Below are 27,088 nucleotides of genomic sequence, written 5' to 3'. Positions count from 1 at the left end.
ATCAGAGCAAAGAGTGGTATATAAATGATCTTCATGGCTAATGCCATCAGGCCGTCAATGCCTGATAATCTGTCTGTTCCATTTTGGCCCCATTTCGCCTGGCCATTTCTAAACGATGAATGAGGTAGACATCGATAGTGAATGTTTCCCTATGAGGTTAAGATTGTGTGATACATACTAGTCAATGGAACACTAATGTTATGCTGTTTTTGTGAGGGATTGTCTAGATAATAAACTTTATCGTCTAAATTGATCTATAAGCAATTTAAATCCTCAACTTAGTGTCTAGGTATGGACTTGGACCCAATGGTGGCATAGTGACCTCACTCAATCTCTTTGCTACCAGATTTGATCAGGTATGTCTGTCTCTATTTACATAGACATGGCTGTGTCAAAACCTGTGACTCTTAAATGCCTTAGCTTGATCACACTGGGAAAGAAGGGCAATCAACCTGAATGTCAATACAGAATATAAGGAGGCATTTTGGTGGACAAAGAAGTAGGCTATGAGAGGATGATCAACATGGTGAGAGACTTCACATTGAACGTTGTGGCGGCCAATAAAACAAAGACCTAAGAGACCTGGGTTCTCTTCTTGATCTGTTACTGGCTTGCAGTCTTACCCTGAGGATGGGGTGGAGGGATGGGAAGTGGGATGGGCTACCAGGCAGGGAATGGAACAATTATGGGGCTTTTCACTTGTGACAAATTGTTGTCATCTGTTATGTTTTCTTTGTCACATTCCACTTCCTTAAGAGTGTTTGGCAATCACTGATTTTTTACCCCGATTTCACTCAATGATTCAGGCTGTTAACGCTTTACTGAAGCACCGAGAGAGACTTGACAGTGAGAGATCAAGTCTTCAGCTCCTTAGGCCTTGCCCTGTGCTCCAGGGTGTTGTGGTGCGGCAGGTGTGGCTATGTTTCTTTGGTTCCATGAGCATGTTAGTTGGTGTCCTCAGACAGAGAACATAGAGATTCAGTCGTTAATGGTGCCTGCGAGGTGGGCCACTCTCGAGAGGGCCCTGTGATTTTTTTTGTTGAACTTGGATTCTGTGGTAATTGGCGTCTTTTTCTTTTAGGTGATGAAATTTATTGAGAAGGCCCAGAACATGTCTAAGTAAGTGATTTCAGTCTAATGCCTATTTATTACTCTGTAGTTGACATGTTTCTAGGTTTTTTGAAGGATTTTGGGTTACTATCAAGTTCTGAGAGGGTGTAGTTTGAGATGAAACCATGATAAGTGAACAAATTGTTGGCAAGAAGACAGTCATTAAGATGCTCTACGTGGGTAGGGAACTAAGATCCCACAAGCCATGGCGTGGCCAAAAAAAAACAACAACAACAACAAGATGCTCTACAGTGTAGAGCTCAATTTAATAGTATTCCACCCCCAATCACTTTGGTATATGTTCCCAGCTTCTTAGGAGGTATTTTGAGAATTTGAGTCCACATTCACTTGTCCACTTGCCTTCTCTTGCTTGTTGACATTAAAGTCTATGAAACACCTTTCTAATCCTTGTTTAAATTAATATAATTTACATGATTCAGAGGGAATATTTTTTAATTTAAAAAGTATCAAAATATAAAATAGGATATTCTTATTATATTACCCATAATGAACTGTTGTTAAATTTTTAATAGGTTTGCTTTTTTAAAAGAAAGGAAGATAATTTATTATTTTTGTAAAAAGGATATAGGCTTATTACTATAAATAATTCCTACCATGCGTAGTATTTAAAAGATGAAACTATCACCCTTCTTGTCACTAGAAATAGCTATCATTATTATCATTATTGCTATCAGTGACTGTCATCCCAAGCATTTCTATTCACGTGTACATAGATAGAAGGATGGATGGATAAGGTGTTTTTACAAAAATAGGATCATACTAGAGTAGTTTTTTAAAGTAACAGCTTTATTGCAATATGAATTCACAGACCATGAAGTGCACTCTTTGAAAGTATACAGTTTAGTGGTTTTTAGTATATTCACAAAGTTGTGCATTGACCAGAAGTACCTAATTTCAGGGACTTCCCTGGTGGTCCAGTGCTAAAGAATCTGCCTTACAATGCAGGGGATGCGGGTTCGATCCCTGGTCAGGGAACTAAGATCCCACATGCCACGGGGCAACTAAGCTCGCGAGCCACAACTGCTGAGCTCTCGCGCCTCAACTAGAGAGCCCGCGTGCCGCAAACTACAGAGCCCGCACCACAACTAGAGAAGAGAAAACCCGTTCGCGACGGCTAGAGAGAATCCCGCGTGCTGCAAACTACAGAACCTGTGCCACAATTAGAGAAGAGAAAACCCGTTTGCCATGGCTAGAGAGAATCCTGCGTGCCACAACGGAAGATCACTCATGCCTCAACGAAGATCACGTGGTGCCGCAACTAAGACCCGGCACAGCCAAAAATAGATAAATAAAAAATAAATCTTAAAAAAAAAAAAAAAAAAGAACTACCTAATTTCAGAACATTTTCATCTCCAAACGAAACCCCATACTCATTAGCAGTCACTCTATTCCCCATTCCTCCAAGCTCCTGCTGGCTTCACGCACCATTTTACATTCTCACCAGCAATGTGTGGAGGGTTCCATTTTCTGTACATCCTGGTCACTACTTGTAACTGTTTTTTTTTTTTTTTGTAACTGTTTTTGTTTTAATAAATTTATTTATTTATTTTTTGGCTGCGTTGGGTCTTCGTTTGCTGTGTACGGGCTTTTTCTAGTTGTGGCGCTTGGGCTTCTCATTGTGGTTGCTTCTCTTTGTTGCAGAGCACAGGCTCTAGGCACGCGGGCTGCAGTAGTTGTGGCATGTAGGCTCAGTAGTTGTGGCTCGCGGGCTCTGGAGCTCAGGCTCAGTAGTTGTGGTGCACGGGCTTAGTTGCTCCTCAGCATGTGGGATCTTCCCAGACCAGGGCTCGAACCCGTGTCCCCTGCATTGGCAGGCAGATTCTTAACCACTGCACCACCAGGAAGTCCAGATGTTGAGCATCTTTTAGTGTACTTCTTGGCCATTGGTATATATTTGGAGAACTGTCTATTCAAATTTTTTGCTCTTTTTAAAATAAGTTTCAGGTATGCATTATAATTTAACATGTGTACACTGCAAGGTGATCACCCCCCAAAAGTCCAGTTACCATCTGTCACCATACAATCGATCCCCTTCACCCCTTTTGCCCACCCACAACCCCTTTTTCCTCTGGTAACCACTGATTTATTCTCTGTATCTGTGAGCTTGCTTTTGGTTGGTTGGTTTCCTTCCCTTCCCCTTCCCTTTCCCTTCACTTTCTCTTCCCTTTCCCTTCCCCTCCCTCCCTTCCCTCCTTCCTTCCTTCCTTCCTCCAGATTATTCCACATGTGAGTGAAATCGTATGGTAGTTGTCTTTTTCCTTCTGACTTATTTTACTTAGCATAATACCCTCATGTTGTTCATCCATGTTGTCACAAATGGCAAGATTTAATTCTTTTTTTATGGCTGAATAGTATTCCACTGTGTATATACCACGTCTTCTTTATCCATTCATCCATTGGTGGACACTTAGGTTGCTTCCATATCTTGGCTATTGTACATAATGCTGCAATGAACATAAGGGTGCATATATTTTTTCTAATTAGTGTTTTTATATTCTTTGGATAAATACCCAGAAGTGGAATCACTGGATCATATGGTTAGCTCTATCCTTCATTTTTTGAGGAATCTTTCTACTGTTTTTCATAGTAGCTGCACCAGTTTATATTCCCACCAACAGTTTACGAGGGTTTCCTCTTCTCTACATCCTCTTCAGCACTTGTTATCTATTTGATAAGAGCCATTCTAACAGGTGTGAGGTGATACTTCATTGTGGTTTTGATTTGCATTTCCCTAATAATCAGTGATGTTGAACATCTTTTCATGTGCCTTTTGGCCATCTGTGTGTCTTTGGAGAAATGTCTACGTAATCGGATCCTCTGCCCATTTTTGAATCGGGTTGTTTATTTGTTTTGGGGTTGTTTGTGTTCTTTATATATTTTGGATACCAATCCCGAATCAGAGATATGATTTGCAATTTCTGCTGTTCAGTAGCTTGCCTTTTAGTTTTTTGTTTTTGGCAATGCCCGGCAGCTTGCGGGATCTTAGTTCCCCTACCAGGGATTGAAGCTGGGCCACTGCCGTGAAAGCGCTGAGTCCTAACCACTGGACCACCAGGGAATTCCCGCCTTTTAGTTTTGATGATGTTTTCCTTTGCTGTGCAGAAGCTTTTTAGTTTGATGTAGTCTCATTTGTTTATTATTGCTTTTGATTTCCTTGCCTTTGGAGTCAGATCCACAGAAACTTCACTAAGACAGATGTCAGTGAGGTTACTGCCTATGTTTTCCTTCAGGAATTTATTTAATGTTTTCAGGTGTTACATTCAAGTCTTTCATCCATTTTGAGTTAATTTTTGTGTATGGAGTGGTCTAGTTTCATTCTCTTGCATGTGACTGTTTTTCCCAACACCATTTCTTGAAGAGACTTTCCTTTCTCCGTTGTATGTTCTTGGCTCCTTTGTTGTCAGTTAATTGTCCATGTACGTGTGGATCTTTGCTTTTTTAAAAACGGCTTTATTGAGATATAGTTCATAGGCCATACAGTTTACCCATTTAAATTGTACAATTCTGTGGCTTTTAGTGTAGTTACAGAATTGTACAGCCATCACCACAATCAATTTTAGACCGTTTCATCCCCTCAAGAAGAGACGCTCTTCTTTAGTTATCACTTTCTTATTCTTTTTCTCCCTCCCTCCATTTTCCTCCAACCCCACCCATAAGTAACTAGATGGTTTCCCAAGAGATTTACACTCTGGTTTTGCTTATCTCTCATTTTTAATGCAGTGTGTTTCTAAAACTGTCAGTTTTCTCTGTGACCATTTGCAGCAGTGATGTATTGCTGCTCCTGCCAATGAGCCTGAATACTGGACATTGAACAAAACCCACGGGAATGTGGTATGCACTTTAAGGGCAATGGGAAGAAGTGAGACTTGGCAGTGTGAAGAGGTTATTTCAGTCTTGAATAACCAGATGTTAATGTTTTGTGGGATGGAATATCTTTCAGAATGCATAAGTAAAAACTTCTTTAATGGTCTTTTTTGACATAGGTATGTCTTGATTGACACACCTGGACAGATTGAGGTATTCACCTGGTCAGCTTCTGGGACAATCATCACTGAGGCCCTGGTGAGTATTCTAGGACTTGTTACTCAGGGTAAGTAGAGAGCCAGACAAGAAAAGCTTCTTATTGCTTGGGATCTTATGTGGGATAGAGTCATAGAGCTCTGCACACCTGCCTAAAGTGGTTCTTCCTTGCCACAGAAGGTAGGAGAAGAGTTTGGGCACAGGTCAAGAACCCTCTGGCTAAAGCTTTGATTATTTTGTGGCTTTAGGCATCCTCGTTTCCAACGATTGTCATTTATGTAATGGACACATCTCGAAGTATCAACCCAGTGACCTTCATGTCCAATATGCTCTATGCCTGCAGGTAATGCGTTATTGTTGGGCATAGTATTATGTCAAGGTATGAAGTCTCCACTTCTTTTCCATCATTTTTGAGTCCTGAGTGCTTACCCCTAGGTTTTCATTCAGGCTTGCCACTCACTTTAGTGGCTCTGGGTTAGGGCCGGAAAAGAAGCACATATACTGTTGGCATTCTCTATCAGCCACTTCTCATCTTCCTCCCTTGCTTGTTACAGAATAGGTGATGAATGAATATGAACCTTCTGGCAGTTGCCCCAAGTTGAATGAAATCCAATTCTGAATAGAATAGAGCCCCTGGTCTAAATGCCTTTCTTCTGTGTTGTGATAGGAAGCGTGAAATTATAACATGAGGAGAGACTGAAAAAAAAGATTCATCCATGATTCTAAATGCACATGTTTTCCCAAGTGTGGTGCCATTAGGAGAGGAAGGACATGCCTCACTAGGCTATATTAGTGCATTAGACCTAGGAGCAAGGCAGACCATTATTAATGCTGAATTTTATTTTGGGGGTATGCAAAAAACAATCACCCCTATTTGTCTCTTCCATTATGACTAGGGATGTCCCTTCCTGTTAAACACAAGAAATCCTAGTCCAAATAGAAATCTGATGTTTGATAGCATTATTTTGTCTTCATATTGTTTAAAAGACAGTTAATTTGGTGAAAAACACACACACACACACAACCAGGATCAGTACCAAAGCATTATTACTCTAAGAAAAGGAGAGAGTGTGTATGTGTGTTGTTTGCTTGATGGTAGTGGTGGTTTCCTGCTTGGGAGGGGAGAATATGTGAGTGCTGTGTAAGAATGGATGCCTATATTTAGAGTCTGAACCCATCTCCCTTTTTATTACTCAGTTCCATCAGATAACAGGCAAGCAGGCGCTTAAGTGCTTTTACTAATAATGCCTCAATGTTTGATTTTCAGCATCTTGTACAAAACCAAGCTGCCTTTTATTGTGGTCATGAATAAAGTAAGTGGATTCTTCCTGTTGTGATTGAATATTTCCTTTTCATCAGAACCTGGTGTTTGGGTAGGTGAGAAGGATTATTTTAGATGCTGGAGAGCAGATTTAAGCTAACCTGAAGCAAAGTCATGAGCACTTCTAGGAAATGGATTCAGTCAAATTGAATGAATATATATCGCTGATTCTTTTCCAAAGTTTCTTTAGGCTAGATAGAGTAGCCCCTGGTCCACAGCGTATGGGTTATCCCTCAGGATCGGGACTGTGTAAATGGGGGAGGGACTGCTAGTCTATTGGAAGTGGCAGTTAAACAAAACCAAAACTTCTCTGTTGTTGGCTAGGATGCAAGAGGCTATGTACTTGACTTCAGAGCCTGGAGGGTGCTGGCCTCCACTGTGGCCGTGGTCACTTGGCAGTGTATAGTGAAGGGTCTGTTCTAACCTGGAATATACAGATCTTCATTTAATTATTTATACTGCACAGCAGTCTTGGCTCTTTGTGGCTTGTTGCAGTGGAGGAGGAAATGGGGGAAGCAGAGAAAGAAAATACATGAATTATTGCTCTTTGCTGTCATCACTTAATTAAAAAAATTTTTTTGCCACTGTTTGATGTCTGACCTCGTCTCTGGTTGCTGATAGTTGACTTCTCTCTGGCACAGACTGACATCATTGATCACAGCTTTGCAGTGGAATGGATGCAGGATTTTGAGGCTTTCCAAGATGCCTTGAATCAAGAGACTACATACGTCAGTAACCTGACTCGTTCAATGAGCCTGGTGTTAGATGAGTTTTACAGCTCCCTCAGGGTAAACTTTCTCTCTTGTTTATGCTGTTGGTCTCTCCAGATAACCTCATAACCCAAAGGGCTGGCTTTGAACCTGTTTTGGAAAGGAAGTTCATTACCTTCTGAAAAGTAATTTTTAAGGCATAGCTTTTTAAAAACTGGAGACTTGAAAGATAAATATGATACGGACCCTACCCTCAGAGAGTTTATGTTCTAGTTAGGAGAGAAGGCTAAACGCAGAGTTGAAACATGATGTATTATAGTAACTTATATTGTGATATCTTAAGAAAGATTAAAAGTTGGGCCTGATAGTGGTGAGGGGGTAGATCACTTTTGAAATGAGAGATTTTTGGAGGATATAGCCAATATAGGTGTGCTTTGAAGGATGGGTAAGATTTGTGTAAGCAAAAGTGGGTGTGGGTAGCAGCAAGTATGTTAATTGCCCAAGCAAAGACATTGAGATACTAATTTTTATAGAGAACAGACTGTGGTTTGATTTGATAGGGAATAGATGAACTGCTGCTTGTTTGATCCTAATTATCTTTCTCAGTTCTCTATTTTCCATAGACTTATTTCCATCACTTTTGAGTAGGTATGCCGTTTTGTCTTGTTTTAGCTTCATTCTTTGCCAGAGACTTCTTAAAGTAGCCAAACCTCTTCTATGAAGATTTTATGAAATTTGAGCCAAATAATGTATGCCATTTAAAAGTATACAGTTGTTTCCTCAGTGGCATTAATGATGCTTTTGGCAGGTGGTGGGTGTGTCTGCTGTTCTGGGTACAGGCTTAGATGAACTCTTCGTGCAAGTTGCCAGTGCCACAGAAGAATATGAAAGGTGAGGATAAAGGAACATTCTATTGATGGCACTCTTAGTTACCCACAAGTCTGATATGATAGCTGTTTAGCCAGGCAAAACATTTTGGTTTTCATAGTGTTTGTATTATATTTGCCATGCAGATGTGTACTGGATCTGACCACACTTAGGGTTAACAAGTAGCTGTTAACTTTTTTTAAAAAAGAATAGGAGTATAAAATCTTCACTGTATTGAATGATGAAGAACAGGTGTCATCAGACATTGTTTGTAAAAAGCCAGATGTTAAATATTTTAGGCTTTGTGGGTAGTATTATCTGTTGAAACTCCTCAACTCTCATTGTGGTGCAAAAGCAGCCATAGACAATTCCTAAACAAATGGGCGTGGCTGTGTTCCAATAAAACTTTATTTATAAAAATAGGCAGTGGGCTGGATTTGTCCTGTTTGCCACATTGGTTGACCCCTGATGAAGAACATAGACTTTGGAGTCAAGATAGACATGGGTTAGATTTCTTTTTCCTCCAGTTAATAAGTGTGTAACCTTAGCAAATTTTCCTCATTTATAGATGAGGGATAATAGCATTTATTGTTAAGATCGTTGTGGGGATTATTTGAGATAATATATCTAAAGCACCTAACACAATTGCTGACATGTAGTAAGCATATTTCTTAATAAATGATTGTTATAACTATTTTCTTGGTTAATACTGGAGTTCCATTTATCTAAAGGAAAGTGGAGTCATAGCACCTATACACTTTCCTTAGGCCTGATAATTGGCTGCTTTCTAGCAAGCTTCATACTTAGCAAGAGCCTAATAGCCACATTGTGGTTTTCAGAAACATTATTTTGATTTTTATTCATCAGACGAGGTTTGGTTTTTTGTTTGTTTTGTTTTGTTTTTTTGCATGTGTTATCAAAGCCTCAGGATAGACTCTTTTCTGTATCCTTTCATGGTTGCCCAGATAAACGACATAATTATATATTGGGCTTCCTGAGCCCAGTAGGCCTAGCTTCTTTTACTCATCATTTAAACATCTTTTACTCATGTTTATCCAAGTGAATGGTGAAGTCATTGGTCATGGTCTCCCCAGAGTTGATCTTCCCAGATCAGCAGTCAGTCTTTTGTCTTGTTGCTGATTTCAGGGTGGGGACAGGCACCTTGGCTCTTAATTCCTTAGGGATTGAATCTCAGTGACTAAGACTTGTTACATCTGATGTATGGTGACATAAGATCTTTTGTTATTATCAAAGTACTAGGAAAATAGAAGTGATGTGGCCGGGGGGACAGGATAGATTATTAATCAAAGGGATTTAGAAAGTGTTTCTCTTTCCAGAGAGTATCGTCCTGAATATGAACGTCTGAAGAAATCGCTGGTAAGAAAAGAGGCTGTTTGTGTATTTTAGGGCCACTGAATAAACAATCTCAAACTATGTACTAATCCTTCTGCCATAAATGCTTTTGTTTTGGTTCTCAGTATATCCTTTAGATACTTGTTAATTTAAACCTGTAAATTTGTATGTATGCTGTCTGGATGCAGAAAGGCCCCTTAATTAGTTTTCTTCTCTATACTTGAAGTAATAAAAATCAGTAATTTTTCCTTTTATATATGCTGAGCCCTTCTTGTGCCATACCTCCACCCCTACTCCAAGGTCCATTTAAAGGCTACTTGTAGAATTTTGTTTAAGAACAGAGGGGTAGTTCACAACTTATCCCAAATGATCAAGTGTCCTGTCCCCATCGGCTACATTGGACATCTTATCACTGAGCCTTCCTGCTGTGTCTGTTTGAGGGTTCTTTTGATGATTTTGTGTCCAATTTCTGAAGCCTCTAATACAGTCTGCAGAGCCCTCTGGAATGAGCTTCTGCTGATCTGGGCCTGCACTGCTCAACGTTTCTGTCATCAGCCATCCCTTATCTGCCTCGAGTATTTGTATAATTTGTCATCTCCAGTTAGAAGTCTGGCATCTAACTTGGGCCTCCTTTTTTAATATGACAACATTTTCCTGTGTGTATATAGGCCAGTGCACAGAGCCAGCAGCAGAAAGAACAACTGGAACGACTTCGGAAAGATATGGGCTCTATAGCCTTGGACACCGGGACTGCCACAGGTACTGGAGGGTCTTCTGGTGTTAGGAACGAAGAGCGGGGTACACTTATCTCCACTTAGTAGGTAGGTATTTATGTTCAAGGGAGAGAAAGAGAAAAGGATAAAGTAAATGTTGTATAGTGTATCTGTCTATCTGTTACTCAGTCAATTTAGATAAATCCTAGATCTGCATTGTGTTTAGTTGTCTCTTAGTCTCCTTTAATCGTGAATGGATCCTTTGTTTTTGTATTTCATGACATTAACATTTTTGAAGTGTACAGATGTAGATGTATACCTACAGACATACCTATATCTGACATCTATGTTAAAGAGGAATCCACTGTCTATGTCTCTCATACCACATTTATCTTATCTGTGTTTATATTTTTATACATATGTATATGATGATTTTCTTCAGGTAGTTTTTGGTTTACTTTGGCAAGATACTTGATGTCTACTTTTTTTTTTTTAATTACTTTTTAATGCTCCCCCTCTTTTACTGTTTATTTTGAGCTAATTTTAGATTCACAGAAAAGTTTCATGAATTGCAAAGAATTGCCATATACCCTTCAGCTAGATTCGCCAAATGTTAACATTTTACCACATTTACTTTATTCTTTCTGTTATATATGTTTGGCTTTACATTTTATATATATATATATAAGTATACTTATAAAATATTTGTATATTATATATAACTTTTTTCTGAATCATTTAAGAGTAAGTTGCAGACATGATGCACCTTTACCCTTGAGTTTTTCTTAAAAATAGGGGCATTATTTTATATACCCTCATTGTAGTTATCAAAAACTAGGAAATTAACATTGACACATGACACATTCCTATTATCTAATGTATAGACCTTATTTAGATGTAGCCATTTGCCCTTTATAGCAGGAGAAGATTCTGGATCTGTGTTGCATTTAGTTGTCACGTCTCTTATTTTCCTTTAATCTGGAATGGCTCCTTAGTCTTTCTTTGCATTTCATGACATTGATATTTTTGAAGTATATGGTACTTATATTTTTGTAGAATTTTCTTCAGTTTGGTTTGTCTGATGTTTCCTCATGGTTCGATTCAGGTGGCTCCTTTTTAGCAGAAGTTAACAGATGTGAAGTGTTTTTTCCATGTATCATATCACAAGGTGCATGATGATGAGTTGTCTTTGATCACTTACTTAAAGTGGTGTCTGCCAGGTTTTTCCATCATAAAGTTATTTTTCCCTTCATAATAAGTATTTTGTGGGGTGATGCTTTGATTAGATAAATGTACTTTTAATTTTCAAATGTTCACCCACTAGTTTTAATATACATTAATCTAGGTGGGGATAGTCTTCATTTTCCTGTGATACATGTTGCAGATATTTTCTCCCTGTTTGTCAGTTGCCCTCTGACTTTGTTCATGGTGTTATTTTGCCATGCAAAAGTTTCTGTTTTGTTTTGTATAAATTTGATGTAGTCAAATTTATTGATCTTTTATTGCACCTGGTTTTGAGTCATAGTTGGGAATCCTTTACCTACACCTGTGTTAAAGAGGCATTCACTCATGTTTTACTGTAGTACTTGTATGGTTTTATTTTCTACATTTGGAACCCTGATCCATTTAGGGTTTATTCCTGGGTATGGTGTGAGGTATAGGTCTGTGTTACCTTTTTCATAAATAGTTGTACCCACATGATTTATTAAAAAGTCTACCTTTGTCCCAGTGATGAGATGCTACCTGTATCATACACTAAAATTTCATATGTACTTGGATGTATTTCTGGATTACCTATTTTATTCCTCTAGACTGTGTGCCCGTACTGTGTGGCTTTAATTACATATAGAGGCTTTATAGTACGTTTTAATATCTGCTAGGGCTAGTCCTCCTCAAAGTTTTCTTTTTTAGTGTTTCCCTGACTATTCTTGCATGTTTATTTTCCCAAATGACCTTTAGTATCAACTTAATGTAGCTTGCTAAAAAAGCTCTTTGATATTTTTATTGGGATTGTGTTATATTAATTAATTAATTAATTAATTGACATCTCTTTGATGTTGCTCTTCCTGTCTAAGAACAAGGAATGTGTTTATATTTGTCAAGTCTACTTTTGTGTCTTCCAGGAGTGTTTTCCTCCTGTAGGTTTTGTTAAATTTGTTAAATTTTTCCCAAGGATTGTATCTTCGTTAGTGTTGAAAATGGGATTTTTCTTCTCACTGGTTATGTTTGTGTTTATGAAGACTTTTCATTTCTGTATTTTAGTCTTTTTATTCTGCTACTTTACTGACATTTTTTATTGTTTGAGTTAGTTTTGTCATTAATTCTCTAGGGGTTCCTGGGTTGGTGCTCAAATTTAAATATATACACACTCACCCACCCACACTCATTGGTGGACTGGCCTTTAAAGGAGTAAAGTTCTGTTCATGACAGCTATTGCTATAGGTCTAGTAAAGAACAGCAAAGCCACTTGGTGGAGGAGGTGCTGGAACCTGGCTGGGTTTACCAGTTAAGTGAGCTACACGCTCCACACTTTTACTCTTGACTTACCAGCACACTGGATCTGCTCAAATGTCTTTAGCCTTCATAGGAAAAACCATAGTCTCTTCCAAGCTGAGAGCTAGTACAAACAAATGACATTACTATTACTATTAAGACAAGCTACTTGAGAGTTATTTTCCTCAACTTAAAAATGAGACCTCTTGGGTTACTGGCCTCATGAAAGCACTTTGTGAAATAAACTAGTGTAGAAATGTTAAGTGGTATGTAGAAGAGATAAGATCCTGTATTTTATCATGATCACTTTCATCCTGCCAATTTTTAATCGTAGTTACTTATTGATTCAAAATCACTTTTTTGAGGAGGCCTGTGTTCATGACGTGCTACTGATAGATGTTTTCTATGTAGGCAGCTTATCTCCTGTGCTGGACCCTTCTGACTTGATCCTGACTCGGGGAACCTTGGATGAAGAGGATGAGGAAGCAGACAGTGATACTGAAGATATTGACCACAGAGGTGAGAGGTGGCTGAGGTGGCTCATGAAAACAGAACAACCGCTTATTCTTTCATTGTTTGCCCGGGAGCTTCCTGTTATTGAGAGAAGACCTTAAGCATGTAGCCAGTAACAGGGGAGAGAGGAAATGCTAAAGGATACAGCACCAGGAAGGAGTTCCATATATTAAAAGTTCCTGGCCTTCCTACTGAATGGTTAATATTGAGCTTGATTACGGCCTTTTATTAGTCTTGTGTCTTCTCAACTTTAGGTCCTAACTCAATTTTGAGGCATCCAAGAATGTTTATTGTAATTGTTGTTTTAAGAATACAGAAGGAGGCCTCAGCAGACCTAAACCAGTCAGAAGGGACTGTAGCATTGAAGATAGAATGGCTCTGGAAACCCAGAAGTGTTCCACTTTGCATAGTTTTATGGACTGTGGACAGAATCTATTTCTTGAAACAACCCTTTTAGGTCTAGCTGTGCCCAAGAGCAAACTTCTCTTTATTCCAGTGTGCTGGATGCTAACATGTAAATTGCATCATTTAGTAAGATTTATTGAGGTATAATTTACAAACAATAAATCCCACCCTTTTATTAAAGTGTATAGCTTGATGAATTTTAATACATATATATAGTCTTGTAATTACCATTATAATCAAGAAACAGAACACTTCCGTCACCCTAAAAGTTCGCTCATGCTCGTTTTTATTCAGTCCCTTCCCCCACACCAGTTCCTGGCAACCACTTATCTGATTTTTGTTCCTATAATTTTGCCTTTTCCAGAATGTTGTGTAAGTGGAATCACAGTATTTAACTTGCATTTGACTTTTTTCATTCAGTGTAATGCTTTTGTGATCCATCCATGTTATTGCATGTATCAGTAATATGTTCTTTTTTATTGCTGAGTAATAGTTCTATTATGTGGATGTACCTTTATCCATTCACCAGCTGATTGACATTGGGGTTGTTGCCAGGTTTTAGCTGTCGTGAATAAAGCTGCTCTAAACATTCATTAACAGGTCTTTGTGGACAGAGGTTTTCATTTCTCTCAGTTAAAAATATGTAGGAGTGGGACCTCATTTTAGTTACTTTATGAAGGAGGTATTCTCCCCACTTACAGGTCAAAGAAATTGTACATTTTGGGCAACATGATAAATAGAGCCTACTTCTAGGAGATATTTCCTTATTGGGAGAAGTGAACATAACAGTGTCTTAGAAATATAGTTGACTCTTCAACAGCTTGGAGACTAGGGGTACCCACCCTCCTCGCAGTTTAAAATCCCCGTATAACTAACTTATAGTTGGCCCTCCGTATCTGTGGTTCCACGTTCGTGGATTTCACCACCTGTGGATCGTGTGGTACTGTAGTATTTACGATTGAAAAAAATTCGTGTATACACGGACCTACGCAGTTCAAACCCGTGTTGTTCAAGGGTCAAAGGTACTATTTCTGATGGATGGGTGACAGCAGCTCTAATCCACCTGTCTAATGGGAGAGTTTAAAAAGAATTAACCTTCTTTTTTCCTTGCAGTTACGGAGGAAAGCCGTGAAGAGCCAGCATTCCAGAATTTTATGCAAGAATCAATGGCACAGTACTGGAAGAGAAACAACAAATAGTTTCTAAAGTCCAAAATTTTGGAACTCTGTGTGAAGGGACTATCCTTATCTCTGATTGGGGGCTACTATAAAGGACAATTTTGTTCAGGATAGCAGTTTCTCTTATTAGTGAAATCTCCTGACTCAGATGAAGCCAGGCATAGAATACATTTGGACCTGGCAGGTAGATGCTGATTCCCCTTGGCATTTTCCTTGGATTTATGCAAGGAAGGATATTCTGTTTTTGGATGCTGATATCCCTTCAAGTCTAAAACTGCAAGTTTTATCATTTGAATGCACATACTTTTGCTGCTGATGGACAGAACAGAGAGAGAACTTAGTAGGCTGGATCTGTAGCCTCTACTTCTCCAGCATCTTGCCTTTGAACCTGTACCACGAGTTCCCCTCCTTTTAGCAGAAAGAGAGAGGGGAAACAGGAGCTTGTCCAGAGTGGCAGTGGAGGAGTCTTCTTGGCAACCAATCAATCTTGGTATGAAATGTGCCTCACACTGGGTAGCTCATTGTAGAACACCAGGTTCATTGAAGAAAGTGGGCAAAATATTGTTAACAAGTAAGAATTCTACTTTAGAGGGTGACTTGGATAAAGAGTTTTTAATCTTAACTTTGTTGTAAGCCTGCTTGTCATAATTTCAAATACGAAAATTATCACAAATAGTCACTGCAGTTCAGAAGAGAGGTTTAAAGCCACATGATGTTTACTGAAGTTCCATGTACATACCACACCTAGTAACCAGGTACAAAGCCAGGCCCTGTTTGTTTTGTACTTTAACTTAATGCAGTGTATCCTTAGTGATTTACTCAAAGGCCACGGATTTGGGTCAGTTGCACATTCCATATATAACAGCCCTGGTAAGGGTTTGCTTTGCCTCCACATTCTTCACAGTATCTTAAAACATTATACATTTCTCTTAAGGAATTTTATTCCTGCCTAACCTGTATTCCAGATCACTGGTTCTCAAAGTGTGGTCTCTGGACCAGAAGCAGCAGCAGCATCTGGGAAGTTACTAAAAATGGGACATTCAAGACCTAAATCAGAAACTGGGGGGGGGGGGGGGAGGCGGCGTGGGGCCAAGTAGTCCGTTTTACTAAAAGGCCTCCAGGGGATTCTGATGCATGCTAAGTTCAGAACAATATTCTAACTCAAACAGCCTATGACGTAATTCTAGGCCAGGTGAATATCAGATATCAATGTGCTTATGACCTGCTTTATCACAGTACCCCTACCTTGACCATCTGGTGCCTATTCTCTAACATTCTAAAAATAAAAGTGTTTTGTTTTACATGAAGTATTAATTTCAGTATTCTATAACTAATGGGAAGCACTGGTCTAAAAACTTGAACCTGTTCTTTAAGAGGAAACCATTTGCACAGCAAAACTCTGAACATACCTGATTTTTTCCCTTAGTGCCTTTGTATACTTTTTCCTTAAAGAGGAACTTGTCTGGCCTATGCTATAAGCTCCATAAGGGCAGAGACAGTCTTACTCATCTGTGTATTCCTTGCAGAGGACCCAGTACATAATAGGTACTCAATAAATGTTTGCTAAGTGAATGAATTAAATACTAGGTGGCTACTTTATGGAAACTGACCACCTGATGTGTACTTTCATCAATAAATAAGGGAAAATGAAGCTAAGCCTGGAACAGGAAGGGTTTAGATAAATGTGCCAAGGATGTACGATTAGCAAACTTATAAATGATCTGGTAACAGTTTAAATTATAACCTCATTTTGTTGCTATTGCATTCATATTTATTCTCAGTGCTGGACATTTAAGGCACTCAATGATGTGGGCCTTGATTTCTGGTCTCCACTAAAGGAGTGCTCTAACTTTCACAAGACTTGTATTCTGCACCCCCAAACCAAACTTCAGCAGTACTTAACATGCACACATTTGCTAATTACTCCTGATTATTCCAGTGCTACATCATTTACTTAATAAATACTGATTGAGACTATCGGATGCCAAACAGGGCAGATACTGCTATGGATGAGTAACAGCAGTAAAGTTGTTCAAGACATGATGTAAAGCAGAAAGGTGCATACTGTTGTTATCCTTTTAGAGGCTGCCCATCCAGTAGAAACACAATGTGCAGAGAATTCTGGCAAAGGAATGGACTGTTCTCTGATGGCCAAGCAGATGCAACAAATGACATACGCATAAGCCTGTCCTTGGACAGGTCCTGTTTGCTTCATTCACAAAGGAGAAAAATGAAAGGAGCAATCAAAAAGTGTACGTGGTGAAAATATAAAAAAAAAATCTGAATGGAAATAAGAAAATAAAGATGGTGGAAATACATGGAATAAGTCTAGACAAGGAAGAAGAAAATATGTGGCTGAGATAGTAGAGGGCTGTCTGAATAAGCAAAAAGGCTGTTTACCACAGACCGCTCTGACTTTATAGGTGACCTCATGGGCAGCAAAAACAGTTTGAAAAAAAGACTACTAATAAGCTATGCAATGTTTAGCTATTTCCTATTAGGTATTAGCACTGGATTCCCAAGAACTTGGACCAAAAATGAAGCAAGTTAAAAAAAAATTGACATCTGATACCAGCATATATTTACTTGTGAGTCTATTCAAGCACAGCTTTGAGGCTTAACATCTCCATCTTCATAATATCTCTGCAAGGTAGGTCAAGCAGTATGATTCTTCTTAGTTGTGCAACAGAAACAGCTCTAGAGAAGCTAAGTCGTCTAGTCACACAGTAGATGTCAGGGACAGTGCTTTGGTCTCTGGATTACCATCCCAGTGTCATGATGTCTGTGAAAGGTAGCTTGGTTGTTGTGGAAAACTACAAAAACTGGATGCAAAAGGAAAAAGCAGACTTACTTATTTGGTTAAATCTAGTTCCACTGGTATCAGGAAAACCCACTGTGTTTAAGAATAAAAGTCAAATCACTGTTTATGGAAACGAATTAGAATACATCAAGGTTTTCTGTTGGGTCTTATAGGTCTGGAGAGCAACTCTCCCTCTTTGCCTTATATTTTCCTCATCCTCTTTTTACAGCGCTGGTTGAAAACGGGGGAGGACCCCATGAGGCTGTCAGTGGAGTGGGAGCCGTAGCTGCTGTCTGAGTCATCAGGGCTCTGGGGGATCCCAGCTTCACTCATGCCTGACATGGGCTCCTCGAACACATCGCTGCCCAGCACGCCATGCCCAGAGACGTTGCCTTCTTCACTCTCTTGCGGCTCCATTTTCACGTGGGCCAAGTTCCAAAGAGGGGAAGCATTTACTTCTGTACCTGGGAATGGAAGAAGAACGTAGAACTAACTAGCAGTAAGAAAGGCTGGAACAGGGCTTCCCTGGTGGCACAGCGGTTAAGAATCCGCCTGCCAGTGCAGGGGACACGGGTTCGAGCCCTGGTCCAGGAAGATCCCACATGCCACGGAGCAACTGAGCCCGTGCGCCACAACTACTGAGCCTGTGCTCTAGAGCCCATGCTCCGCAACAAGAGAAGCCACCGCAATGAGAAGCCCGCGCACCACAACGAAGAGTAGCCCCCCACTCGCCGCAACTAAAGAAAGCCTGCGCGCAGCAACGAAGACCCAATGCAGCCAAAAATAAATAAATAAATAAATAAAATTTGTTTTAAAAAAACTATTAAAAAAAAAAAAAAAAAAGAAAAAAGCTGGAACAAGGTAGGAGGCATGCACCACCCAGGGCTGACTGATGACCTTTGAGAGCAGTTTTCACTCTGATTCTCTACTTGGCTGGAGAATCTGGTTGTTATTCTCTGCTCAAACAGTTACCAACTCTAAATATCTTCTTTTCCACTTCCTCACCCTCCTTTACCCCACCTCATCCACCTCCATTTTCCCTAAACCAGGGAAGTAAAACTGCACATGGAAAGATTCATGGTTCAAAGGCAGGCACAACCATGGACTCTTGGTCAGGTGTTACATTGGCCTGTCCTTTCATGGGGCTGTCTTGTTTTCCTGCCTTGTGTTTGGGTCCCTGGTCCTCACTCACATTATGAAAAGTTAATGACCAGTACGAAATGCTGGCAGCTGTTCCCAGACTGCTGAAAAGAGACATGACCCCTACATCTGCAACAATTTCCTTTTGGCTCTCCTGCCTCTGTGTCTTCTAGCAACACTGTTCTGTAGTTATTACGTCTTCCATGGTGAAAGACTCTCTGCCCAATACTTTAAAAAATGCGGCCTAATTCTGTTTAGGCTACACTGGAGGACTGGCTATTTGCATCATTTGTGCATTGATGACATGACAATTTATATTTGTAAAGAACTGAGTGTCTAGACTAATTTGCAATCTAACTGACTTAGGGATCAAGTCATCTGGTTCTGAAGGTAATCACAGGGTCTATCTGGAAGAAGAGGCCAGCTGACTGTAACTGGGTTGCCCTATTTCAATTCCTTTCAGTTCCAACTTGTTGGGGGGTACTTTAGCAAGGAACCCCAACTATTCAAACATCCCTGAGCAATTAACATTACTCCATCTATCTGGAAGTTGCCTTAATCAATTCAGTACAAGAATCAGGAAAGACCAGAATACAGAGAACAGGAGGCCATCTGCCCACCCAGCTGGGTCAGCTGAATTAACTCTGGTAATCACTTATTGCATCTACATCCTAACTAGAAATAATTTTAAAGAATGTCTGTAAAGCTCTGCTAGTCCTTTCTTCCTTAATTACAAAGAGAATGTTGGTATCTGTAGATCAGTGAAGCTGTATTTGTTTTCAGACTTTCCATTCTCCTGCCCATCCTCACTTTTTTTCTACCATCTCCAGAGTTTGAGTCCAAAACGCCAGAAGTACTGAGATTGGCAGATCTCCCAGAATCAAAATGGGTAAGTTGTTTTCTCTTACTTGAAGCCTGTGGTGAAGCCTCGACCTCCAGGTTAGATGGGAAGCGTTCACTCTGAGCCCCAAGGACTCCCATGGGCAGTGACTGGTCTCCAGAAGCAAGGTCAGCCTCCAGTTCCTCACTGACAGGGAAGGTGATGTCGCTCACAGGTTCCTCCTTGATCTTTACAGGCTTAGTGTCCTCTGTGGCCTTCTCAGGATTGACAATCCTTTCATACTCTTCAGAGAGCTGCTTACTAATCTGTCGGCAAGCAAGAGTCAGTTTTCCAAGTTAAAAGCAAGTTGGATAGTCAGCTTGTGGCATCCCATGGAAAAGCTAACAGAATATGAATATGCGTAAAGCATCACTGCCAAAGGAAGGAATGTGAGTTTGAAATTCGTAAATGACAGAGACATGTAAAGAATATCTGTTTAGCAGAGAATGTGCATGTCATTAATTAAAAGGTACATAAAGGTGAAAAATATTTAGGCTGTATTATTATATCAGAACTGGGACAAAAGATCACATTTTTAGCTATAAAAACTAACATTTGACATAGGTACCACAGGTGGATAATGAACACTGCAGGAAATCTGGATCGCTTAGCAAAGACGATTGGGTGTTAAGAATTCCTTACCATATTTTAGATTTGGGGACACCGAAACAGTGAACAAAATGCCTCAGGGTTTCAACAAGGGTTGAAGAGCTCAGATATTTCTGTTTCTAACCAAAAATGGTGTCTCCCCCACCACACTGCACCCTTGGGCAGCGTCACCTCACTCTGTCTTGTTTCTTTCTCACAGCACTTAATGCCATCTGAAGTTATTTTGACCATTATTTGTTTACTTGTTTTTGTTTCCCTTTCAACAAGAGTGCAAGCTCAAGGAACTTGTTAACTGCTGAATCCCATAGTGCCTGACTCACAATAGGCACTCAATAAATATTCGTTGAATAAAAGCATGTTAACCACATGCTATAATTTCACTGACTAAAGGAGACCCCTGAGTCTGGCCAGGTCAGTGATGAGGCCAGTGGAACACAGTCAGGGCCGAGAGGAAAGCAGGATAAGTCCGCTCTGTTCCAAGACCCTGTGCTCTGCACCCTAGAGCAAGTGTTAGGGATCCTGCTGGACACCCCTAGATTACACATCTTTACCCACTTCTCCTCAGGGTCCTCTCACCTGCAGCATGTAACTGTGATAGTCCTTGATGCGGTGCTGCCAGAACTTCTGGAGGGAGAGCACGCTGCCAATGCCCACTTCATGGAAAACCTGCTCCATCACGTCGGGGAAGGGAGTCTGCCCCAGCCGGGCCTCCTGATCCACAGCAAAGCGCAGCAACTTGGTGAACTTAAGACAATACTCGTGTGCCACATCAGTTAGGGTCTCCAGGACACTTTCGTTAGCACACTCAAAGCCTGCGTGGGCTAGGATTGTGGCCACTGCCTGGTAGAGGAGCTGCCGGCAGGAGTGCCAGCTGAGTTCAGTCACAGGTTCCCCTTTCCCACTGAAAGTGGAGACATGCTAGTGTTATTAGTGCTCTTGCAAAGGGGTGACCTGTCCTGTCTCCCTAGGAGGTTTACAACCCCAATCAAACCACCGGCTCAGCTTTCCAGGGGAATTCTAGGCAGGTTACATAGCCCAGTGTCATCTTGTTGCTGTCAGGGCATGTCTCAACAACCCACAGTCATATCCCTGAGCTGCTCCAATTACATAAAGTTTGAACAGGCAATAGATGCCTGTAGTAAACAGTATAAAAGGGTATCTAGTGAAAAGGAAGTTTCCTTCTCCTTATATCAACTGCTGGATTTTGATCACTTTTAGGATCTGATTAATTGTAAGAGTACAACTCAGATACTGCTCAGTGGCGCTCTATTTCACCAGAACATAGGTTCCTCACATGCTGGTCAATACATGGACTTCTAGAAATTCACAGTCCCAATTAGGAGATTCTTATTTAACTACAACAGACCATTTGTAAAGCTGGGAAAGGAACTCAATTTTATAAAAGCAATTTAAAACATATATAGCTTACAAAGCATTTTTATCCTGTTTTATGCTGTGAAGTGGGTAGGGGTCCATATTTCTTCACATTCCTATCCGGCAGGTGACGAAACTGAAGTTGAGAGGGGCTGACTTGCCAAAAGATTTTTGGTATTATTAAGTGATAGAGCTTCTGCCTTTAGATCCCATGTTCTTAATAATACACTGTTTTGCACCTAATCACTATGACAAAGATCCTAATCTTTCCAAAACAAAACAAAAAATCTCAAAAAACTGTCTGGTCTCCTAAAAATAACTTTTAATGAGCTCCTAATAATTTACCCGCTCTCCTGAAATTTCCTATCTTCTGCCTCCCTCTGACAAAGTAAATAGATAAAAATAAGATAGGGTACAGAAAATTACTTTTCCCCGGTCCATACTTGGCGTGCGCCACCCTGTGCTTGCTGTACAGAGTGCCTGAGGAGCTGCACACCCATGCTGCTGTGACCTGCTCGGTAGCAACTACTGTAATTCACATAATAATTGGAACATAAGAAAACCAACTGCCTAATAACTTTTCATTCACTGTTTGCATCATCATTTCCCATGGCCAGTCTCTCTGGACCAAAAGCTAAAGGCTTCAGAAGTGCCTAATAAACAGAGCTAAATCAGTATTGCTTTGCTTAATATGTGGACCCATTTCAAAGGAAAATAATTCTTCCTGTACCCCCATAGCTGATGCAAATTATTTTTGTACACAGTTTCTTAAATATGTATAAAACAAACTACGTTTAAACTTCTGATGTTCACAGAATCTTCCTAACAATTAAAATTAGAAAATTGACACGAAACTACAAATTCTAAATAATAGCATCAATTTAATATGAAGGACAATATTATTTTGTTAAAGGTAAATTGCCCTCAAAATGTAAACTTGGTACTGATTCCCACAGAATAAGTGTGTTGAAGTTGGGCACATCTATACTAACACGGGGCAAGCATGTAACGACACAGTTCTCCCTCCCTTTTTCACTATTCCAATGTCTTCAGAGCCTTCGATTAGACAATACACCACGACATTTTCTGGCCTTCATCTGGCCCAACTGCAAGCCTTACTTAATAAGTCTATTTCTGTTCTTTTCTCATTAGTTTGGGACAATTAAAAGAGTAGCAACTATTATCATCAATAGGCAGATGCACTAAGTGATATACAGTATTACTTATGTAGTATTTTTGCCAAACATTTCATTTGAATCTAATCTTGAGGAAATAATCAGCAAATCCAGTCTGATTTGGGACAGCCTACGAGACAAGTGACCTAAACTCTTAAAAAAGATTAATATCATGTATTATAAAAGGGGGAAGCTATTCTGGCTTAAAAGACACTAAAGAGGCAGAGAAAGACAAATACTGTATGATATCATTTTTATGTGGAATCTAAAACAAACTAGTGAATATAACAAAAAAGAAATAGACTCACAGATATAGAGAACAAACTAGTGGTTACCGGGGGGAATGGGTAGGGTGGTGGGGCAAGATAGGAGAAGGGGATGAAGAGGTACAAACTATCATGTATCAAATAAATAAGCTACAAGGATATATTGTACAGCACAGAGAATATAGCCAATATTTTATAATAACTTTAAAAGGAGTATAATCTATAAAAATATTGAATCATGATGTTGTACACCTGAAACTAATATAGTATTGTAAATCAACTATACCTCAAAAAAAAAAAAAAAAAGACACTAAAGAGGTATAACAACCAAATGCAATGCATGAATCCTTGTTAGGTCCAGGATTGGGGACAAACATACCTACAAAAGATATTTTGGAGACAACTGGAGAAATCTGAATACAGACATATTAAATGATGGTATTTAATTAGTGTTCATTTACTTTGATATGATAATGGTTATTGGGATTGTGTAGGAAATTTCCTTATTCTTAGGATAAGGTGAAGAATTTAGGGGTGAAAGAATGCTGAAGAATTTAGGGGTGATATATTGCAATGTCTGCAACTTTAAAATATTTGGCAAAAAGTCTTATGTGTATGTGTATATGTATACATATATGTTTGTATATTTGTGTGTAAATGTGTGTATACACACACATACGTGAGAGAGAGTAAATGTGGCAAAATGTTAACAATTGGTGAATCCAGGTGAAGTGTATTTGGGCGTGTGTCGTACTATTATTTAAACTTTTCTATAAGTCTGACAAAGTTCAAAATGAAAAGGAAAAAGTAATTATTTGGCACCAAATGCAAACTTTCACACTGAAACCTAGTAGTAGCACTAGGTTATAAGGCAGTCATTCAGAGGATCTGGAGCAGGACTTCTCAAATTGAAATATACTTATGAATATTCTGGAGGTCTTGTTAAAATGAAAATTCTGATTCAGCAGGTCTGGGTGAATATTCTGGAGGTCTTGTTAAAATGAAAATTCTGATTCAGCAGGTCTGGGTGGGTCTGAGACTCTGCATTTCTAACAAGCTCCCAGGTGATGTTGATGTTGCTGATCTTGGACCAGATTTTGAGTAGCAAGGATCAAGAACATTTTTCTATTATTATTTCTTAAACTATGTTATCAAAATGAAAATACACAATTAAAAATTCTTGTATAGAACTTGGAGATTCTTAATAGTATGAGAATAAGTCCATGAATATAATTTTGAGGACACTGAGCTAAACCCATATTATACCTTTTAATTAAACAGAAGAACTAGACTCTGAGGACTATGAGGCCATGGCCTATTTTACAAACTAGTGCAGTACCTTGCTCCTAGTAAAGTGCTTGGCACATATTAGGCACTCAATAAATATTTGTTCCATCAGAAAATAAAAAAATAACAGACTCTGGATTCGGAAGATCAGGGTTCAAGTCTTAGACTTCCCACTAATTACCTGAGCAACTTTGGCCAAGGCAATTACTCTCATCCTCAGTTTCCTCATGGAAATGTGATTACCTGCTTAACAGGGTTGTTGGGAAGATTTTTTGAGAAAAGTAAGATATAGCAAAGCCTTGCCTTACCGATAAAAGTCACTCTCTGGGTCACTGTGCCGGATGTGGAATGGTGCGCTGGGATTCTTACAATCTAAAGGAAGGAGGTCATCAGGAAGAGGAGGTGACCCAGGGCAGGACGGAAGAGGCTCACTCTCTTCAGTCTTTACACCTTCTGTCTGTTGCTGATTCTGGGCCTGAGCTGTGGCAATGAGGTTACGCAGACGTCGGTTGTGCTGGATCAGCTGAATGGTATGGATGGTGAGGCTGCATGGCTCTGAGGGGATGTCCAGCATAGTGGGGGGCTTGGGCTTGTTGGCTGAGGGTTGGTGCAGGGGTGGGTCATGGACTTCTACCAGTCGGAACTCCCGAGGGAGCAAGTCAAAGGAACTTCTGTTGGTCTGGCTTGATGAGATTGGTATCTCTCCCCAGTATCTCAACATTTTGGAATAAGAAAGGAACAGCTTTCAAGTTAAATGTAGATGATATCCTAAAAGTAGTGTTTTAAAATCTCTAGCAACTGCAGGTTATGGGCTTCTGTAGTGAAAAATGTGAAGTCTAGCCAGTTATTTACATAAAAAGTAGGCAGTTGAAGACCACTTAGAAAAATGTCAGTGTCAGCAGCACTGTAGGACCAAGGATGTTCTCCCTGAAGAAATTAAGAGAAATATAACTGTTAGATGCCAGTCATCACAATCACACACTAGGATAATTCCTACTGGACTGAACCACGAGGTAGAGTTTGGGTCATCAGTAGATTAATAGCTGCAAGAGTATCTGGGGCTATAGTGTCCATATTTTCCATCTCACCCTACTAACTCATTACCAGAACTGCCATCATACCCAGTCCTGAACGATTTGCAAGGCAAGATGCTTAAATGAGACCTGGAATACTTCTCAGAGTATCTTGACACATCTGTCCTGGATCAGTAGGAGAAAAGGGCAGAGAGTTAAAGATAGGAAAAGGTGGTTCTTTTTTTTTTTTTTTTTTGGCTGTGCCATGCAGCTTGTGGGATCTTAGTTCCCCCGACCAGGGACAGAACCCAGGCCTGGGCAGTGAAAGTGCCGAGTCCTAACCAGTGGACCACCAGGGAATTCCCAAGGTGGTTCTTAATTTGTGAATGCCAGGCATAGGAACCTTTAACTAGTCCTGGTGGAAAAATTTATGAACCACTAATCCAAACGGTCTTAGGCATTCAACTTCTGACGTATACAGGGAAGAATCTGAGATATCTGCTGTCTCCTAACGAATATCCCTTCCTTCAGTCTCTCCTTACATCTAATCTACTCTCTACAGTAATGCTAGACTTAATATTTTAAACTCATTGCCTATTGGAAAAAAGTCACTCAAAATTTTTTTGGTTTACCATTCAACAACGCTTACAGTCTGGCTTCAACTCACCCTTCCAGATTCATTGCCCATATGTCTCTTCAAATTCAACAAACATTTACCGAATGCCAGGTATCATGTGAAGAGATAAAGACTAATGCAAGATCCTTGCCCTGAAGTGAGGGAGAAAAACATACAAAGGACATTTCAATATTAAAGTGTGTGGTAAGAGCTGTTCTAGAGACACAGACCTGGTGCAGTGAGAAAACACAAAGGAGGAACTTCCTGGAGAAAATGACCACCTTAGACCTACCAGTATCAGACTACTCAGGGTGAGAATGCCACGCATTTTCACAGCTTAAAGATGTGATCTCTGCCAGAAATGCCCTGACACCCACCACATCCCTGGCAGACTTGTATTCATTCTTAAGTATGGCTTAAGTCACCACCCTCTATCACCTCCCCAGTACATCTCCCTTCATTATATTCTCAAAGCACTTTGCATGTCTCCATCACAGCATTTATCCCTATATTTAAACTAGTACTTATCTCAATTTTATTCTTCCATCTATCTCTCACAGCTGTGATCTTAGTACAGTGAGTGCCTACTACATACCGGGCTTTGCCTTTACTGTTAATTCAATTCTCCCAACCTCTCTATGAAGTAGATACTATTATTACCCCACTTTTCAGATGTGGAAGCTGAGGCTTACTGTCTTGCCTAATGTCAGAAATGGCTGAGAGGGAAAATCAACACGGCCAGGCTCCAGGGCCTGCACTCTTAACAACTACACTATGCTGCCTCATTAATCGGTTTCGGAAAGAATAAAAGAACGAACGAATAAATGAATGAACCAAGTGACAACAAAAATCGCCCTCTCCCCTAGCTTCACCGAAAGGAGCACGAAGGACAGACATCAAGCACAAGCAATGCCCAAGTCCCTAGGGGGGCTCCTCCGTCACCGTCAGCAGGCGCAGGCGCCAATCACAGGGTTCTGGGGTCGCCTAATGCTGAGGCAGCCCGGACACAGGGACATCTGGACGTGGACCGAGGCAAGGAGGCTCCACTATGGACTGCCACGTCGCAGGCGCGGGGCTGGGCGGCTGTACGACTCCGAGAGGCCTGAGACAAGGGTCGCGTCAGGCCCGGAAGGCTGGTGTGTTGATTAGTGATTCAAGGCTGCCGGAAGCGCTTCTTCTCAATCAGGCGCTGCCACAGGAAGTCGTTATAACCCAGTTGCAACC

At 40.1% G+C, this 27,088-nt stretch overlaps 2 protein-coding genes across 3 annotated transcripts in view; one reads left to right on the top strand and one right to left on the bottom strand.

Annotated features, from left to right (window-relative positions):
* GPN1 (GPN-loop GTPase 1) overlaps positions 1 to 16,011 on the top strand; it is a 19,473-nt gene extending 3,462 nt beyond the window's left edge. Inside the window, exons 4-14 of the mRNA XM_059893358.1 lie at positions 290 to 356; positions 1,082 to 1,119; positions 5,115 to 5,193; positions 5,400 to 5,494; positions 6,419 to 6,464; positions 7,114 to 7,260; positions 7,991 to 8,073; positions 9,387 to 9,426; positions 10,071 to 10,161; positions 13,020 to 13,127; positions 14,640 to 16,011. Coding sequence (XP_059749341.1) covers positions 290 to 356; positions 1,082 to 1,119; positions 5,115 to 5,193; positions 5,400 to 5,494; positions 6,419 to 6,464; positions 7,114 to 7,260; positions 7,991 to 8,073; positions 9,387 to 9,426; positions 10,071 to 10,161; positions 13,020 to 13,127; positions 14,640 to 14,725 — 880 coding nt within the window. The 3' untranslated portion in view covers positions 14,726 to 16,011. The remainder of the gene's footprint in view (positions 1 to 289; positions 357 to 1,081; positions 1,120 to 5,114; positions 5,194 to 5,399; positions 5,495 to 6,418; positions 6,465 to 7,113; positions 7,261 to 7,990; positions 8,074 to 9,386; positions 9,427 to 10,070; positions 10,162 to 13,019; positions 13,128 to 14,639) is intronic.
* SUPT7L (SPT7 like, STAGA complex subunit gamma) lies at positions 15,298 to 27,023 on the bottom strand. Of its 2 annotated transcripts, XM_059893356.1 has the most exons (6): positions 26,807 to 27,023; positions 25,916 to 26,016; positions 24,544 to 25,162; positions 20,710 to 21,034; positions 19,553 to 19,790; positions 15,298 to 17,968 (listed from the first exon to the last, which is right to left on the bottom strand). In XM_059893356.1, exons 3-6 carry the CDS (start codon positions 24,954 to 24,956, stop codon positions 17,706 to 17,708), a joined length of 1,239 nt encoding a protein of 412 aa, XP_059749339.1. In that variant the 5' UTR covers positions 24,957 to 25,162; positions 25,916 to 26,016; positions 26,807 to 27,023; the 3' UTR covers positions 15,298 to 17,705. The 2 variants fall into 2 exon arrangements, with proteins under 2 accessions (XP_059749339.1, XP_059749340.1); XM_059893357.1 differs by lacking the exon at positions 25,916 to 26,016.
* Positions 27,024 to 27,088: the final 65 nt, after the last annotated feature.

This window comes from Balaenoptera ricei, chromosome 13 (genome assembly GCF_028023285.1).
Source record: "Balaenoptera ricei isolate mBalRic1 chromosome 13, mBalRic1.hap2, whole genome shotgun sequence".
NCBI classification, from domain to species: domain Eukaryota; kingdom Metazoa; phylum Chordata; class Mammalia; order Artiodactyla; family Balaenopteridae; genus Balaenoptera; species Balaenoptera ricei.
Note: the sequence above shows the minus strand (reverse complement) of the source record. Positions and strands in the feature narration are given on the sequence as shown.

Excerpts from the sequence above, each read along its gene's own strand:
- SUPT7L (XM_059893356.1), bottom strand. The coding sequence starts at position 24,956 with ATGTTGAGATACTGGGGAGAGATACCAATCTCATCAAGCCAGACCAAC. Across the intron at positions 19,791-20,709 it reads ATCACAGTTACATGCTGCAG|ATTAGTAAGCAGCTCTCTGA; the intron begins GTGAGAGGACCC and ends GCTTGCCGACAG. Across the intron at positions 17,969-19,552 it reads GGCTTCACCACAGGCTTCAA|GTACAGAAGTAAATGCTTCC; the intron begins GTAAGAGAAAAC and ends TTCCATTCCCAG.